This window comes from Labeo rohita, chromosome 1 (genome assembly GCF_022985175.1).
Source record: "Labeo rohita strain BAU-BD-2019 chromosome 1, IGBB_LRoh.1.0, whole genome shotgun sequence".
Taxonomy (NCBI): Eukaryota; Metazoa; Chordata; class Actinopteri; order Cypriniformes; family Cyprinidae; genus Labeo; species Labeo rohita.
Window position 1 is genome coordinate 22,768,490 of NC_066869.1, and position 16,654 is coordinate 22,785,143.

A 16,654-nucleotide genomic window follows, 5' to 3' on the forward strand; every position below is an offset into this window, starting at 1 on the left:
GACAGGTGAGAGTGATTAACTAATAATGACTAGACAAAGACAGGAACAGGAACAGGAAAAACCATATAAGGACACAAGTGGGAGAAACCAAACTAAACAGTCCACAGGGGTGTGACATTACTCCCCTCTCCCGGAAGGCGCATCTCGCGCTGTAACATATACACCGGGGAGGGGGGGTGGGCGCCCTGGAGGTTGGTGCCGGGCAGACAAAGGGCAGAGAGAAGGAAAGCCTCCAGGGCGGATCAGGGAGCTCAGGAAGCCGTGGTGGGTCAGGGAGCTTGGGGAGCCATGGCGGAGCACACAGTCCGGGAGGCCATGGCGGATCAGGGAGCTTGAGGAGCCACGGCGGAGCACACAGTCCGGGAGGCCATGGCGGATCAGGGAGCTCGAGGAGCCACGGCGGAGCACACAGTCCGGGAGGCCATGGCGGATCAGGGAGCTTGAGGAGCCACGGCGGAGCACACAGTCCGGGAGGCCATGGCGGATGAGGGAGCTCGGGAAGCCACGCCGGAGCACACAGTCTGGGAGGCCATGGCGGAGCAGGGAGCCCGGGGATATGGCCTCCCAGAAAAAATGTATTGGGCGAAATTAGGGTTCTACAGGCCCAGGAGAGTTCAGGAGGAGCAGGCACTGTAGTGTGCTCGGAAGGCGGCGCTCGGAAGGCAGGCACTCGGCAGGCGCGGGCTCTGGTGGTGCGGGCTCTGGAGGAGGGCACTCTGGAGGGCGCTCTGGAAGCGCTGGCTCTGAAGGGCGCTCTGGAGGCGCTAATACTGAAGGGCGCTCTGGAGGGCGCTTGGAAGGAGTGGGCTCAGGAGGCTCTGGCACTGGAGGGCTCTCAGGAGGAGTGGGCTCAGGAGGGCGCTCAGAAGGAGGGGGCTCAGGAGGCTCTGGCACTGGAGGGCTCTCAGGAGGAGTGGGCTCAGGAAGGCGCTCAGGAGGCGCTGGTACTGGAGGGCGCTCTGGAGGCACTGGCTCTGGAGGCGTGGGCTCTGGAGGGCGCTTGAGTGATTAACTAATAATGACTAGACAAAGACAGGAACAGGAAAAACCATATAAGGACACAAGAGGGAGAAACCAAATTAAACAGTCCACAGGGGTGTGACAACACGACAGTTCTTTAAGAGCTTTATTTCAATGAGACAGTTTGTCTTTACCTTATGTTTATGCATATTGGAGCCAACTGACAGGATTTGTGCACAGGATTTACCCAGCAAAATCTTATTTGGTAAAATTTAAATCTGATATTGATTTTAGTTGCTCCTTTTATGTCAGTTGCCCTAAAACAGTGGTACATTTATTTTGGCATTGCCCTTTTGACAAAATGTCTGTAATTTTATTATATAAAATATTGTGCTTTGTTATGGACATATGTATTATTTGGAATAATGTAATCATTTTGTTTTGTTATGGAAATATGTTTTGTATTATTTATTCTCTGCAGAATAGCAAAGAAAAGCATAGTCAGGTCTACATGAAAAATCTTTTTTTTTTTTCATGCAAAATTTCATATTCACAAATGTAAGTTCTCCCCCCTGGTGAAAAAACAGCATATGCTGGCAGGTATGTTTTGATGCTGGGATGCTGGTTAGGTAGGTTTTGGTGCTGGTTTAAGCGGTTCCTTTGCTAGTTTATGCAGGTCCTTAGCTGGTCATTTTGCTGGTCAAAACCTACCAGCATATGCTGCTTTTTTCAACAGGGCCGTAATATATATATTTTTTTAGGAAGGAAATGGAGCATTATATTGATACTATGCAATTTTCTATGAAACAAAAAGCAATTACAAAGATGAAAGTTTGTAAATGCCTTAACATTTTTATATAAAAACTTGTGTATGTATACCTCCCCTCTAGTGCATACATGTATCATGCATAATGATTATTGTTTATATCATGTATAATGTTTGTTATATACATGTAATTTCATCTTGTTAAAAAAAAAAAACACTTGAGAATAAACATGGTGGACGCTGCGCCATGACTGCGTTTGTTATTTCTGTCTTCTGTCAGTTCACTTTCTGATTGGATATTGTTTTGTTTTACGTGATAATCGGGGTTCCGATTTCTGAGCGTAAATATTCACCATCGGGGGGCCTCCAACGTTCTTCCGACCAGATTCAGTCACTCTTAACACACCTGACACCACGGGAAAATCTGATAAAATAATCTTTAGAACCAACAAGATAATCGGACATTTCCTTGGATTGTTGGAAGGGCAGAAGTCGGCCCAAAAAAAGCCAGATTATCTTGTGGTGTGTAGCCAGTTTAAGTAATCAGTATAGCCCTCTTTTGGTTAAAGTTTTTGCCATAAACTATTAAACCAAACATTTATATTCTACAAAAAGTTGCAGAATAAATAGATAAGGATAGGCCTACTTATCAGGAATGCTTGAATACAATATTTTACATACATTATTGAATACATTATTACATACATTATTTGAAAAAAAAAAAATTAAATTGATAAACTTTTTAACCACAAATGCTCATCTTGCACTAGCTCTGCAATGCACATGTGTGTAATCACATTGGAAAAGTCACGTGTGGTTATTTCCTTGGCTGTGTACTTCGGTTATAAAAGGTAGGGTAGGGCAAAAAACTCCATCTCATTTTCTCCTCCAACTTCAAAATCATCCATCATCACTGTTTTACCTTTTTTTGTAAAGGGTGTTTGACTTTCTTTGCACGTTTGCTTTGGGTCAGTACTTCCACCTACAACATGCATTCGTGAATACGTAATGTGATGAGGTCGAGCTAGTGCAATACAAGCATTTGTGGTTAAAAAGTATATAAATTATGATCAATATTAATGATCAATCTTTTCACTAGGTAAGATCCTATACAATCCTAGGCTGGGATCATGTAGAGCCCATTGAAGTTGCATTAAAACTGCAATTTGGACCTTTAATGGCCACCACTGAAGTCCACTATATAGAGAAAAATCCTGGAATATTTTCCTCAAAAACCTTAATTTCTTTTCATCTGAAGAAAGAAAGACATAAACATCTTGAATGACACAGGGGTGAGTAAATTATCAGGAAAATTTTATTCTGGAAGTGAACTAATCCTATAAGCAAAAAAAAACTGAATTCAGGGAGTGTGATAAAGAACTCAACAGATGGAAGGAAAAACATTTTTTAATACATGTTGGTGATATACAATTCACTATAATTCATTAGTGGAATCTAAGGACAGCAAACAACACACACACAGACACACAATATAATATTACATAATATTTGGCATAATAATAAGGACTGTGGAAAAAGACGACTTACTGTGCTTTACAGTTAATCAACAGCGGTGAATGAACAGGTGAACAGGTGTATTATCAAGTTAAATAATAAAAACAAGTGTTTGTATTGACATCATCATATTTAGGCCTATGACTTTTTTAAAAATTAACAATGGTTAAGAAAAGAATTGTTAGCAAATGTGGATGTGTATCCACTGTAATATCCACCATCTGTTGCACACCAGTAAATTTTCCTTAACCTTTGAATTTTCCAGTCTTTACAGTCAAAGTGTCTTTTATTCTGCCGAGGGCACACCATTAATATAATAATCACATAGTGAATTCTGACTGAACAATCAAATTGTTTTTATGCAGTAAAAAACAGTCTTTCTCTGTTCATGCTTTGCCTTGTGGTTTTATAGACCAATGACTGCTGCTGTGACTTTATTGACCGGACAACTGCAGACGACAGAGCTAACTGCTCAGGACTGATATGGACGTGATGGTAAAAGCAGAGGAGGAGACATGGAAAAGGGATTGCTATGACGAGGTTGAGATGCGCTGACAGGAGATTCATTCAGGATTACTGGGGGAATCTTGTAAAATATGGTGTTCGACATTTCTAGTTTCACTGGAAGAGAAAAAGAGTGAAAAATAGGTCAGAGTTTTGAATATGTTCATTGCTGTCATTTAGTAAATTCACTTCAGCCGCCCTCAACTCTTTTTTTTTTACCTTTTCTGTGCTTTTTGGGTGGTCGGTGGTGTCTCTTTTTGCTAAGACGAATTCGACTCTTGAGGGCAGAGTTGTCTAGCAATTCAAATGACTGTGAGAGAGATTTTTTTAACTTAAGTTATAGTTAAAATAATGATAAAATAATTAACATTCTCTGACACATTAACATAATGTAATTACGTTCCCCACCTTGACTGCTGAAAAGTCCAGCGGAGCATCTGATGCCTTTCTTTTTTTTGCTGGAAAGTCTTTTTTGGGAATAATATACAGGTCCACACGGTCATAGATGTCATCTGATTTGTTCAGCTCACAGTCTGTCCCAGCCTTTTGTTTTATTGCATTATTTGTTAGCAGTGCCTTAGGTATAGCAAATACATTTGCATCCGGTTCCGCTTGTTTTACATCCAAGTCACTGTTTGTTTTTGCTACATTACTGTCCTCTTGAGGATTACTAACGCTGTCTTGATTGTCCTTTACGTCCTCTGATTGCTCCTCTTCAAGTTTCGGGAGAGGATCATTAATCTGAATGTGCTTTTCTGGATGGAGAACCTCATTTGTCATTGATTGATCACTAGTGTCGTTCTCAGTTGGAGTTTCTTTGCTGGGCAGGTAACTCAGCCATTCACTTCCGGTGAATATCTCCTCCATTAAGTTGATCGGTTCAAGATCGAGTTTGAAGTCTCTTAAGGTAAATCTTCTGCTCAGAAAGACAAGAAATATGAATTCAAATTCAAATTCAATACGTGCTCATATATGTATGATACAATACTTTTAATTAACAATGGATAGAGTGCAACCCGAGATATCACCAGAGGCTACATATTTCTCCCGTTAATCCTTTGATAGATCGTTGCCATTCACTTTAACAGGTTTTCTTTGTTTAGGAGTCGTTTTATGCGGACTAACATGCAGATTTAAATGGCAGGAGTAACAGAACTCTATTACAGCATGCATATGTGGGTTTAATCTGTTCCATCACCTCAGATAAAAGGAATGTCACAGAACTAGAAATGAGAGAGTTATAAATAGGTTGACTGGGTAATGCTACAATCAAGGAAGTGTTGTAGATTTTGTAACAAGTTTCGGGAACACTTTAGAATAGTAAACACGTGTTCACTATTAATGAAAAAGTTTACAGTCAGTAGACTCCTAATTTGCTGCTTATTAATAGTAAGGGAGTTGTTAAGTGTAGGTGTGGGGTAGGATTAAGGAATTTAAAATATGGTCAAGCAGAATAAAACATTAATATGTGCTTTATAAGTACTAGTAAATAACTAATATGATGTAATATGCATGCTAATATGCAACTAGTTAATATTGAGAATTCGTTTTTTAAAATAAAGTGATTTCCAATTTTCAAAAATAGAAAAAGGTTTTTAAAAATGTGCATATTTTGTAAGTGTCTATATAGTATAAAATGTGTCTGTTTACAAACTGAAATGCATGACTGTCCTGTTAAACATAACTGTAGGTAATGTTCTAAAAATTTGTAATATTGTCATTAGGGCTGTCACGATCCCTTGATTCAATTCGAGCACTCCATTATAAAAAAATCCTCATATGCTTTTTTGTCAAAATACCAGAAGAGGGGCATTCCACGGACGAGAATCAATGAAATGCACTATTAGACCATTTTCTAAGGCCGCATGATATATTAAACCTATTAAAAATCACAATAAAGCATAATACTTTTGTGAATTCACAAACACTACGATTCAGTTAAATAAATACATGCAATGCAGGTTAAATATATGCATTTTTTTTGTTTGTTTTTTTTACATGCACGTAGGTTACTTGCATCTCAGAGCGACTCAGTTCACAGTAAATGCTCCTCCACACAGTTATCATTTACATGTGTGGAGCGTCTCAAAATCCATCTCTGCATATTGCTGTGAGTTTGGGTTTATTATAAGGTTTGTCTGGGAACACAACGTACATCATTTCATCAGATTTGTAAGATAAATCATTGATAAACCTACGCAAACACAGGAGAATACATCAATTTTTCTCAATATGCTAATTGTTCATTGCGATTTCAAAATAAAAGCTCAAATCCTCACTCTGAATTTACACGTTTGATGTCCAATTGCTTAAAAATTGCTAAAACTTAAATAAATTCAAGCTAATTATAAATATTTTGGTATGTGTTTATTTTACTTTATGTGTACTACTCCAGGGTTAGTACCTAGTTATTACCCAATTATTGTAACCACTATAATAAGTACATTATATGTGAATGTGGAACAGGGCTATAAAATAAAGTGCTAGCAATATTTTTAAGAAAAATGACAAAAGCACAAAATTACTTATATTTGAAGTAAAATTAGAATGAGAACTGAAAATAAAAAGTGAATTTAAATTATTATTATTAAATACTATAACAGTACACAAATAATAAAACAATAACACTGATGGTTAGAAAATTAAATATATGTTTAGCATATCCTACCTGTCTAAGACAACATACTTCCCCTTTTTCGGTGGAAGTGGTGGTGGAATCTCTGAATCCTCTGCTTCCATTTCCATGGAATTCATCTGCAAGGTTTGAAAAACAAGCACAAGGAAAATTCAATTGTTAAAAAAAAAACAACAAAGCTAGCAAAAAGGCTATGTTCATTCTTAGTGTAAGAGATATGTCACACATTAGAAATATGAGCATAGAGGTATAAGGAAGTAAACATACATTTTGTCCTTTTTCTTCAACAGTGTCTTGAGTGCTCTTGCTGCCAGTGTGCTCAAAATAACGTTTCTCTTTAAGTCTTTCAATCAGTTTCTGAGTAAGGATCTTCATTTTGTTTTTTACTCCTTTCTTTTGCGTTTTAGTGAGCGAACTGTCATTTTCCACATCCCCGGTGCTCATGCCTAAATCCTCCTGCCCCCAAATCTTAGCAGCTTTGCTGAAGCTTTTCGCTGGCATTGCATTTGCAAAAGCTTGATACTTTTCATATTCTTGTAGGTTTAAAATACTTGGAGCTGAGAGGGGTCTCTCTTCCTTAGGAGGAGGGTGGCTTACTGGATCTGAAGCGGACCTTGTTGTTTTGCTTGTAAGGTTCACAGTTTGATGAGTTAGCACCCTGCTCGTATCCATACTGACAGGTTTTGAAGGACCACCACAAGCTTCATCTAGCAATTCTTGCTCAAACTCCACCTGTGCAGAGTCAGCTTTATCTGAGGATACACAGAGGTAAGATGTGTGTGCAGATGTTTCTTGAGAAGGATTGTTAGGCAGTAATGCAGCTCCAGCCACGTGCTCTTCTGTCCAAGTCTCTTTGTTCTGTTTGTCCTCACTTTCACTTTGCCACCGACTTAATTCTGCCATCTTTGTTTCTACTAACGAAGAGACAGGGTGAAAATCCCTCCTTTCCCATCTAGGAACCTCCTCAACAGCTTCATTTCCATCTTCTGTTTCAGAACTCCTAGCTGGTTGCTCCTCATCACCATCAGCTATGACTGTGCCATCTTTCCTGTCTTCTTCATTTGTTATACTTTCTTCAGACTGCACAAAACCGTTCAGATTTTTACAGGCCTTATCTGAATGTAATTTCACATTGTCTGTTTTGGGATGTTTGTGTTTGAGACTAAGTTTCGCCAGCATAGACTGCAGTAGTGGAACATCATTGTGCAGACCATTCCTCACATCACTCTGTATGAAAACAGACATATTGCATTCTTATAAGATGAATTTATGGCACTATTAACCTTTTTAATAGGGCTGGAGAAATAAATAGATGCATCGCAAATGGAAATGTACTGAAAATAAACAATGCCACTGAACAGAATGCACATTTTGCTGATTATTGCTGCTGAAAATTGACAGTTTTTTTTATATACTAATCAGTCAGACCAGGAAAGGCATTTGGAGTACTATAGACTGCCAAACGTTATAACAAATCAAGGAAAAGAGTGCAAAAAACTGAGGAACAAAAGGCATTTGTGGTTGGCCAAACTGAACCAGGATTTTCAGGGGAAGAATCTTGACAACATTCGTGTTTGTTCTTATCATTTCCCATTAGGTAGGTGAAATGTTAGGCTAATATCTTAATTAATACTGCTTGTACGTACCTTTACCACCTATTAACTTTAGTTTATCAAAATATTGAGCACTTTCCTGCTTACTAAGTTCTCTACATGATTTAGCAGCTTCCACGTTTTTTCGTCGTTTAGACAGCATAAATGATCAAAACTTATTCAGCAGAACATTAACTGTGCAATTCATGCTGTTGTTTACATCCGAGTATCGCCAATATGGCTGTGCATCCGGGTAACTGACCAAATCGCGACAGAAGTGCAAACTCTCTATCCAGACATTATTCTGCATCGATTCTAAGATTTCCCGAATGCATTGCGATTCACTCTCGAATTAATTCCTATTCCTTACACACACTTGAATCTAAAATAATCGTTCATAAAGTTTGAAAAGTTTTAAGCAAATTATAAGGGTGTTGACAGTGGGCTGTGTTTACATTAATCTCGTATTACAAAAGCATTCAACGCGCAAGCGCTCTTCTTCGTGCTGTGAGTGTGCTGTTAAAAACTAGATTAGATCGACATCTGCTGTTGAAATCTAAGCTCAGAATCGATTCCAGAGAGAATCACGATGTATTCAGAATCGATCCATGAATCGCAATGCATCAATTTATAGTGACAGCCCTACTTTTTAAGCACTAGCCTATTTAACTTACTTTTTAAAATAAACATTTTAAATGTTATTTTGGGTTCCCCCCCCCAAAAAAAACTTCCAGTAAACCGTTCTTAAATATACCCTTTTTTGGTGTAAAGAACATTTTAATAATCTAAAGAACCTTCCACTATAAAGAACTTTTTGTTCAATGGAAAGATTGCATTTGTTAAAGGTTCTTAATGGAATCATTGTTGCCAATGAAGAACCTTTATTTTTAAGAGTGTACTAGTACTAGTTTCCAATACTAGTGACATGCCATTTAGTGACATATATAATACAAATCATATCATATTTGATGTTTTTGTGCTCTTCAAAAACCTAATTTTGCAAAGGAATCTTATCTATCATCTATTTTTCATACCTTTTCTGTTTGTTCCTCCATAGTCTCTCATTTCATTCATCCTTTACAGGTCTTTACATTCATCCTTCAAGTCATATCCAGCATCGCTTCGTCAGTCTGAAGTGTATTAAACCTTGTTGTCTTGTTTCTTTAAACCAATCTATAGCAACCTGTGTGAAACACCTTGTTTCTATGCCTTCCTCTCTTAGTCACTGCCTTCTCTGGCGTTTATCTTCCTTTTATAGTCTAGCATTGCTGTACTGCCAAAACCTGTTTTCTAAATCCTATCTCACGATCCACCTTCATTCTTCATATCGCCTGTTGAAGTTCTTAAATGTATTTTTGCATGAAATATTACATCTACATTAAATAGCTTTGAAATAAAGTGTTTATATAATTAAATTTGCATTAAAGTTTTGATATTTCGAAATGTGCAGCTGAATGTAATACACAAAATCCTAGGGAATTCAAGACTAGAAATGCCAAAGAATCCTTTTGTCATTGCAGGAGGACTGGCCAGCTAGAAGTAAGCATAGTGGTCAGGCAAACCTGACAAACAAGAATGTCTTAAGAATTCTTCTGGGACTTTCTGCTTCATCTTTGGACTACATTGTTGATTGGAAATGAACGCTTATTCATGACCCCTATATGTGTTCATATAGAAACACATATCTTAGCACACTTTCACAGATTGATACATGCTCATATACCCATCCACTACAGTAAAAACATGTTTACTTGCATGCAGAATACTGTTCAGGAAATAGTATACTACAGTGGTTCTGAGCATTTTTGATGCAAAGGCCCCCCAATAATCCACGACAATATTCAAAGGCCCTGTGAATTTTATTTATGATTTACTGCATATGGATTTTTAGAAACATTTGTACTTTTTTCTATCGCATTCAGATATATTGGCACAGCTAATAAATGTATATTTATTGTACTTTTAAAAATAATTTTAATTGATTTTATTTATTTACATAACTTTTCTGTGGTTACAAATCACACTTTTATATAGTCTTCCTCATATATCCAGGCTTTTATAATTCAGTGAGTGGCATCTAGTTATCATATCAAAAGTAAACACTGTCATTTCACATTTTATTTCATTATTTTCAAACGTCTTTGTTATCTTTTTGGCAGTCCGGTCAAATTATAGCTGAATATATTGTGACGTTGCATTGCAAGATACAGTATACCGTGCATGCAGTGTGTTATTCTACATGTTGCATATTTTAGCAAATGTATATTCCAGGAGTGTCACATTTAGTTCCTGGATGCCCACACGCCCTGTTTCATTCCAACACTGCTCCAACACACATACCATGTAGTTTTCCAGTAAGTCTGAAGGTTTTGCAACCCTGGGATATTCCATATACAGGAAATCTGCACGATGTACACAGATAAGCCTTCATACTGCATTCTACAAAACTAGTATGAGCAGAAAGGTTGTATGCCTTTTCAGAGAATTCCATGCCATTGTCGCAACCAATGAAAGGCTATTGGTCGTCACGTGATGTAGATTGCGGAAGCCAACCAATGTTTTGTACTTCGTACACAATATTCCACGTGTTTTGCTACTGTCCTTTTAAATTGGATTGTATCCCTTCTATTTGAAAATGTCCATGTCAGCGGTCGTCCACGTTCTCGTGCCCTTCCTGCTTTGCATTGCGCTTGCAAACACTCACATTTTCGACGAAGTTTTGGTGGATGTCACTTATGATCACTATGCGGAAAAGAAAGTCGACAACCTTCCTGCTTTCTTGGCCATGCCATTTAACTGTCTGATAAACTTGGGATACATATTATTAGGTATCTACTGGATCTTGCAACCGATGTCAGACAGTAAATACACCCATGCAGCCGCCTACACCAAAGACGTGTTTGCGCTAATGGCAGTCACGTATGGCCCGGTGCAGTGGGTCCGCTTGGCCACCTTGCGGCGTGCGCCCTCTGTTTTGGACCAGTGGTTCACGTTACCTATTTTTGCGTGGGTGCTGGTGTGGTGTCATGTCATCGACAAAGGCTGGTCGTCCCGTTACGCCTTAATGGTCGAATCGTGCTCTATCCTCAGCTATGGACTGGCGCTCTTTCATGACCGAGGGTTTGAAGTAGCTCTGTGTTGTCATATCGCCTTCGTCGTGTTTAAAGGCGTCCGAGCGCAGATGAGCCACGGAGATGCGGCGTCCATGAGCTACCTTTGCTTGGCCCTGCTGTCCTGCACTGGTTTCGTGGTTCTGAAGCTTTTGGATCATTCTCTAGCAGAGTACTGGATGTTTCAAAGTCTCACTGGACATTTCTGGTCGAAAGTTTGCGACATTCTGCAGTTTCATTACAGTTTTTGTTTTCTCACTCGCCTTAGTGAAAATGCACGCAAACGCTCTGCATAAACGCTCATGCATGACATTTAATATGTACGTACTGTGAAAACAATACATGTGAATAATAAGACAATGAACATTACATGTTTAAACTCTTATTTTTAACAGTAACACTTTACTGGCATGTAAAGATTATGCGGAGGTCTTGTGATAATGTGATGAAAGAGTTTGTAAAATCATAAACTGACTGATGCTCTTATATTTTCATATAGTTATAGTAATTTTCAGAACAGTGGCAAAACAACTTTGTAATGAATTGATTTTTCAGGAAACATATTGCCTTTGAGGGGGCAAACAAGCTATTATGTCAAATATTTTAATTTCATAATTTAAAATACAGTATACAGGGTTTGTCCTTGTGTCACGATATGGTCAGTTAACTAGATGTGGGGCCATATTGGCAATAGTCAGATGTAAACAACCGCATGGATTGTATGGTTAATGTACTACTGAATATGTTGTTCTGATTATTTATGCTGTCTAAACCACAGAACAAAAACATGGAATCTTCTAAATCATATAGGAAAGTGCACAATATTTTGACAGACTTAAGTTAATAGGTGGTAAAGATACATACAAGCAGTATTAATTAAGATATTAGCCTAATATTTCACCTACCTGACCGGAAATGATAAGAACAAACATGAATGTCAAGATTCTTGCCCTGGAAATCCTGGTTCAGTTTGGCCCACCACAAATGCCTTTTGTTCCTCAGACAGTTTTTTTTTTTTTTTTTTTGCACGTCTCTCTTTGATTTGTTATGACTTTTGACAGTCTGTAGTACTCCAAATGTTTTTCCAGGTCTGAGCGATTAGTACAACCCAAAACATGACAATAACTTACCATTCCAGCAGCAATAATCATCAAAATATGTGAGTTTTATTTGGTTCAGTGGCATTGTTTAGGTTCAGTGCCACCGATATGTTGTCTGATGATGCGTTGTGAAAACAGTCTATTATATTATCAAATCAATATATTTTGTGTGTATGTGTGTGCAAGTCCTTGACATAGCATATAAAAGTTCATAATGTCATGTCCTAAACCTCATTTTCAAGTATTCAAGTTGAAGATTAATAACAAATGAATGTAAATGCACAATATAAATTGTACTATATATGTCTTAATTTGATGCATTAAAACAAAGCTTTGAGCAATAACCACTTTATCAGATTTATTATTAGCTCCAGTCATGAGACAGAGTGTCATTTATTTCCATTAAAATCATGATGTGATGCATTGCAAAGTGTTGCACAGAAAAAAACCCCTTTTGCTTAAAAAAAAATCCTCATTCAAGCCTTGTAATGCTGGTCAGCACTGGATCAGGAAAAGTTGATCTCCTTTTGTTCCAAAACAGTATGCGTACTGCTTTTCGAAAGTCTTTGTTAGTGCAGTAAATAAAGGGGTTTAAAACACAGTCTAGATATGCCATTACTGATGACAGCGATCGAAGCCATTCAGGGGATGGAGACAGATCAAACCTTCCAAGGAGAACCAACTAACAAGACAACAATAATGAAAAGTATTGTTAACCTGGAAAAACACATTCAAATCAAGCCTTTGAAAAAAGCGACTCCTAACGGACAGAACAGAAGATGACTTCACTCTAACAGACTTTTCTCACCTCAGATGCAGCAAATGGAGCATAACAGACCAGATACAACATCACCAGCAGTGGTGTGATAGAGGACAGGTCACCCTGGCTACAAACAGATAAAATGTGCACATTTAAACTATCACAGGAAAATAGAGAATCTGGGAAAAATTCAGCATTACATCACTTACTCACCAATGGATCCTCTGCAGTGAATGGGTTCCGTCAGAATAAGAGTCCAAACAGCTGAGAAAAACATCACAATAATCCACAAGTAATCCAAATGACTCCAGTCCATCGTTATCTTATAAAGCAAAAAGCTGTGTGTTTGTACTAAACAAATCATTAAGATGTTTTTAACCTCAGACCATTGCTTCTGGTTAAAATTTGAGTCCTCTATCCATAACATTGGATGTATTATTGTTATTATGAATTATGGACTGGTATTCTGGCCATAAGTTAAAATGCTTTAATGATGGATTTGTTTATTACAAAGACACAACTTTTCACTTCACAAGATATAAATTGATGGGCTGGACTGTGATTGTGATATTTTTATCAACTGTTTGGACCCTCATTCTGACGGCACCCATTCACTGCAGAAGATCCATTGGTGAGCAAGTGATGTAATGCTAAGTTTCTCCAAATCTCTTCAGATGAAAAACAAACTCTTCTACATCTTAGATGGCCTGAGGGTGAGTAAATTTTACCATTTCCAACTTTACAAACCTGGCACAGTCTTTTCCAAAGCCTATACATGTCAGAACAGAGCAGAAGACTATCAGCAGAAATGGGACGAAGATGGAGATGGAGAAGGCACAGAGGATGTAAACCAGCATGTCAGAGTAACTGCTTTCCCAGAACACTGCACACAGCATTTCCGCTGGATCATACCTGAACATAGGATGCAAAGTATAGTACAGATACATATTTGGAGTATCTCTGAGCATCTACACTATAGCTCACCTTATCCATTTATAGGCTACTGGCACTGCTCCAAATATAGTTCCAGTGCACCATGATGCCACACATGCCACCGCCATGAGAACAGACAGCATTTTACCTTTAGAAGGAATCCCCATAAATCTCTGAACGCAGAGAATAGCTGAGGACAAAGAAGAAAAGAATGGTATTATTGTAATTCTGTATTTTTAAGATACAAACGAGTGCATAGAATAAGTTTTTCTTATTCATCTTAATTAAAGCTGTAACTTTCAATAAACAGAACTGCATGCGTCTTGCGGAAGAACATTGTAGCCGGAGCTACTTCTCTCTGTTTATGTCTATGACGAATCACGCAGGTACTAGGCTACTCCGCAGCGGTTCCTACCAGAGCCAGTCTGAAATAGTCCGAATTAAAAACTTATTATGTGTACTGTAGTGATTCAGGATAAGCCAAAAACACGGTTTGGAAATTGGATTCATAATGCATTCGCTTGTTATATAAATTTTGAACAGGGACTGCAGCTTTCACCAGATTTAAAAACATATTTAAATCTGGTGAAACCCTTTCTTAATCACATTAAGAATTTTACAGGTTGTACATAACCGAATAATAATAAGAAACATCTGAACAAATCATTTGTTAGAAATATTAATTAAAACGTCATCTTTTTCTGCATTTCTGGAAACAGTCGTGTTGTTTTTTCACTAAATACTGAAAAAGGTGTGCTAGATTTTTTTTCTTCTCCTAATACATCCTGTTCTACACGCCCGCCTGCAACCATTTAGATGTACAAAGGGGTGTTTATTTATTGTTCCTTAGTGCTAATTACAATGAAAGCAGTATTCATAAAGATATCCCACAGAGGTCAATTGTTCAGTATCATAGCCATACCTAGGCTTCCAATGGAAGAGGTGATGAAGGTGAACTTTAGCAAGCTCACCACCTCACACCACGGTGAAATCTGACCTTCACTCAACACAGCCAAGAGAGAGCCACAGATTATAAGGATGGAGCAGAAGAAATCTGAGATCGTGAGACTGAAAAGTGGCAGCCAGTAAAGGCACTGGAAATGGTCTTTACACTGGAGGAAGCAAATAACAATAATAATAATAATAAATCGCATCTTTTGAGAAAAACATTATATGTATTATGTATAAGTTACATATTTTTTCTTACCACTACTTTGACTATCAAAACCAATCCATTTCCCAGAACACCCAGTACCATCTCAGTAGTGAGAATAGGAGCGAGCACAGACTTCTCAATTTTGGACCAATAAATTTCCGCTGAATCCGTTATATTATCTGAAGTGTTCACTAAAATGAATAACAATATTATTCATTTTTAAATTTCACAGCTTCTAGGAATCAGGAATCAATTTAGCACAGAAATTCAAAAATCAGACATATACATCAAACTTCATTCTGTCACTTGAGCAGGTTGGTCTAAGAAACAGCATTTAAACAGCACAGATTTATCTTTCACAGTATATTACAAAGAAAAAAGGTGATCGACTTACTTTGTCACCGAAGCAGAGACCTACAGATAAACCCAAAAATTTGAAAAAGGAAAGCTTCACACTCGGTTGTTTTGTGGATATGTGATACAAAGAACACTGAACACAGTGATTACGTGGAGGCATACGTCACAGCTTTCTGTAATTAAACTTATCCTGCTTCATTAAGCTTTAACCATCTAACACTTATTCAGCTTTCTTCACAGCGACAGCACTAATGTCTACGTAACAGAGCATTTGTATTAGATAAGATTGAAAAAAATCAGTTTAGTCATTTTAGCACTTTAAAAACCTGTAGAACCCATCAGGTCTTGGCATAATTTTCTTATATCAACTAATTTCTCACTTTCAAAACTATGGCAGGTCAGAAGGTTAGAAAAATATAACACTGAAGGTTATTGTCAATGCTTTAACAATACTGATTTTTTTTTTCATTATGTTTAAGTGAAGTATCTTTTAAGAATAATAAATAAACAAAAGGTACAATCATTTATTATGTAAATATATTTTAATTTAGGAAAAAAGGATGTGGTGAATTAGAATTGGGAACCTGCCTACCTCCAGTTCTCGTCATTTCTTTTCAGATTATAGAATTTAGTAATCCTTATTAATATCTGAAGCATTCTGTAGGCTACAATGTCCATTAGCTTTTTTTTTTTTTTTTTTTTTAGTTTATTTATGTATTTTTATTTTTATTTATTTTTATGTATTTATTTGTTCCAAAGTACAGCAAATACAATAAAATTGCAAAATATTTTGACTATTTTTATTTGAATATATTTTAAAATGTAATGTGATTTCAAAGCTGAAACAATGAAATAAAAAAATATACTGACTGTTTTTGAATAGTATAGTGTATAAAGTTACAAAAGCTTTGGATCTTTCTATTCTACAAAGAATTCTGAAAAAAACGAATAAACGTTTCTTGAATCTACAAATTAAACTGATTTCTGAAGCATCATGTGACTCTGAAGACCGGAGTCATGATGCTGAAAATTTAGATTTGATCACAGGATTAAATTACAATTTAAAATACATTTAAATATTTCACAATTTTACTGTTTTTGCTGTACTTTGGATTAAATAAATGCAGTTTTGGTAAACATAAGAGACTGTTCAAAAACTTTTGACTGGTAGTATATTTATTATTATTATTTATTTATTTATTTATTTATTGAAAATCAAAGATAAGTCCAAATCTGTATGGGAATTTGCACTGATTCAAATTATTT

At 37.1% G+C, this 16,654-nt stretch overlaps 3 protein-coding genes across 3 annotated transcripts; 1 reads left to right on the forward strand and 2 right to left on the reverse strand.

The window, feature by feature from the left end:
* Positions 1 to 3,117: 3,117 nt before the first annotated feature.
* Positions 3,118 to 9,340, reverse strand: si:dkey-9i23.6 (uncharacterized). The gene is made up of 6 exons (XM_051112441.1): positions 9,007 to 9,340; positions 6,648 to 7,607; positions 6,414 to 6,499; positions 4,154 to 4,661; positions 3,965 to 4,055; positions 3,118 to 3,862 (listed from the first exon to the last, which is right to left on the reverse strand). Exons 1-6 carry the CDS (start codon positions 9,025 to 9,027, stop codon positions 3,714 to 3,716), a joined length of 1,815 nt encoding a protein of 604 aa, XP_050968398.1. The 5' UTR covers positions 9,028 to 9,340; the 3' UTR covers positions 3,118 to 3,713.
* A 1,027-nt stretch (positions 9,341 to 10,367) lies between these two features.
* tmem187 (transmembrane protein 187) lies at positions 10,368 to 12,514 on the forward strand. The gene has a single exon (XM_051112695.1). The coding sequence runs from the start codon at positions 10,608 to 10,610 to the stop codon at positions 11,376 to 11,378; it is 771 nt and encodes a 256-aa protein (XP_050968652.1). The 5' UTR covers positions 10,368 to 10,607; the 3' UTR covers positions 11,379 to 12,514.
* Positions 12,515 to 12,630: 116 nt separating this feature from the next.
* On the reverse strand, positions 12,631 to 15,491 carry si:dkey-9i23.8 (galanin receptor type 1). The gene is made up of 7 exons (XM_051112659.1): positions 15,426 to 15,491; positions 15,083 to 15,222; positions 14,798 to 14,987; positions 13,927 to 14,065; positions 13,690 to 13,854; positions 12,991 to 13,069; positions 12,631 to 12,864 (listed from the first exon to the last, which is right to left on the reverse strand). Coding segments are annotated over exons 1-7 (924 nt in total). The 5' UTR covers positions 15,427 to 15,491; the 3' UTR covers positions 12,631 to 12,654.
* Positions 15,492 to 16,654: the final 1,163 nt, after the last annotated feature.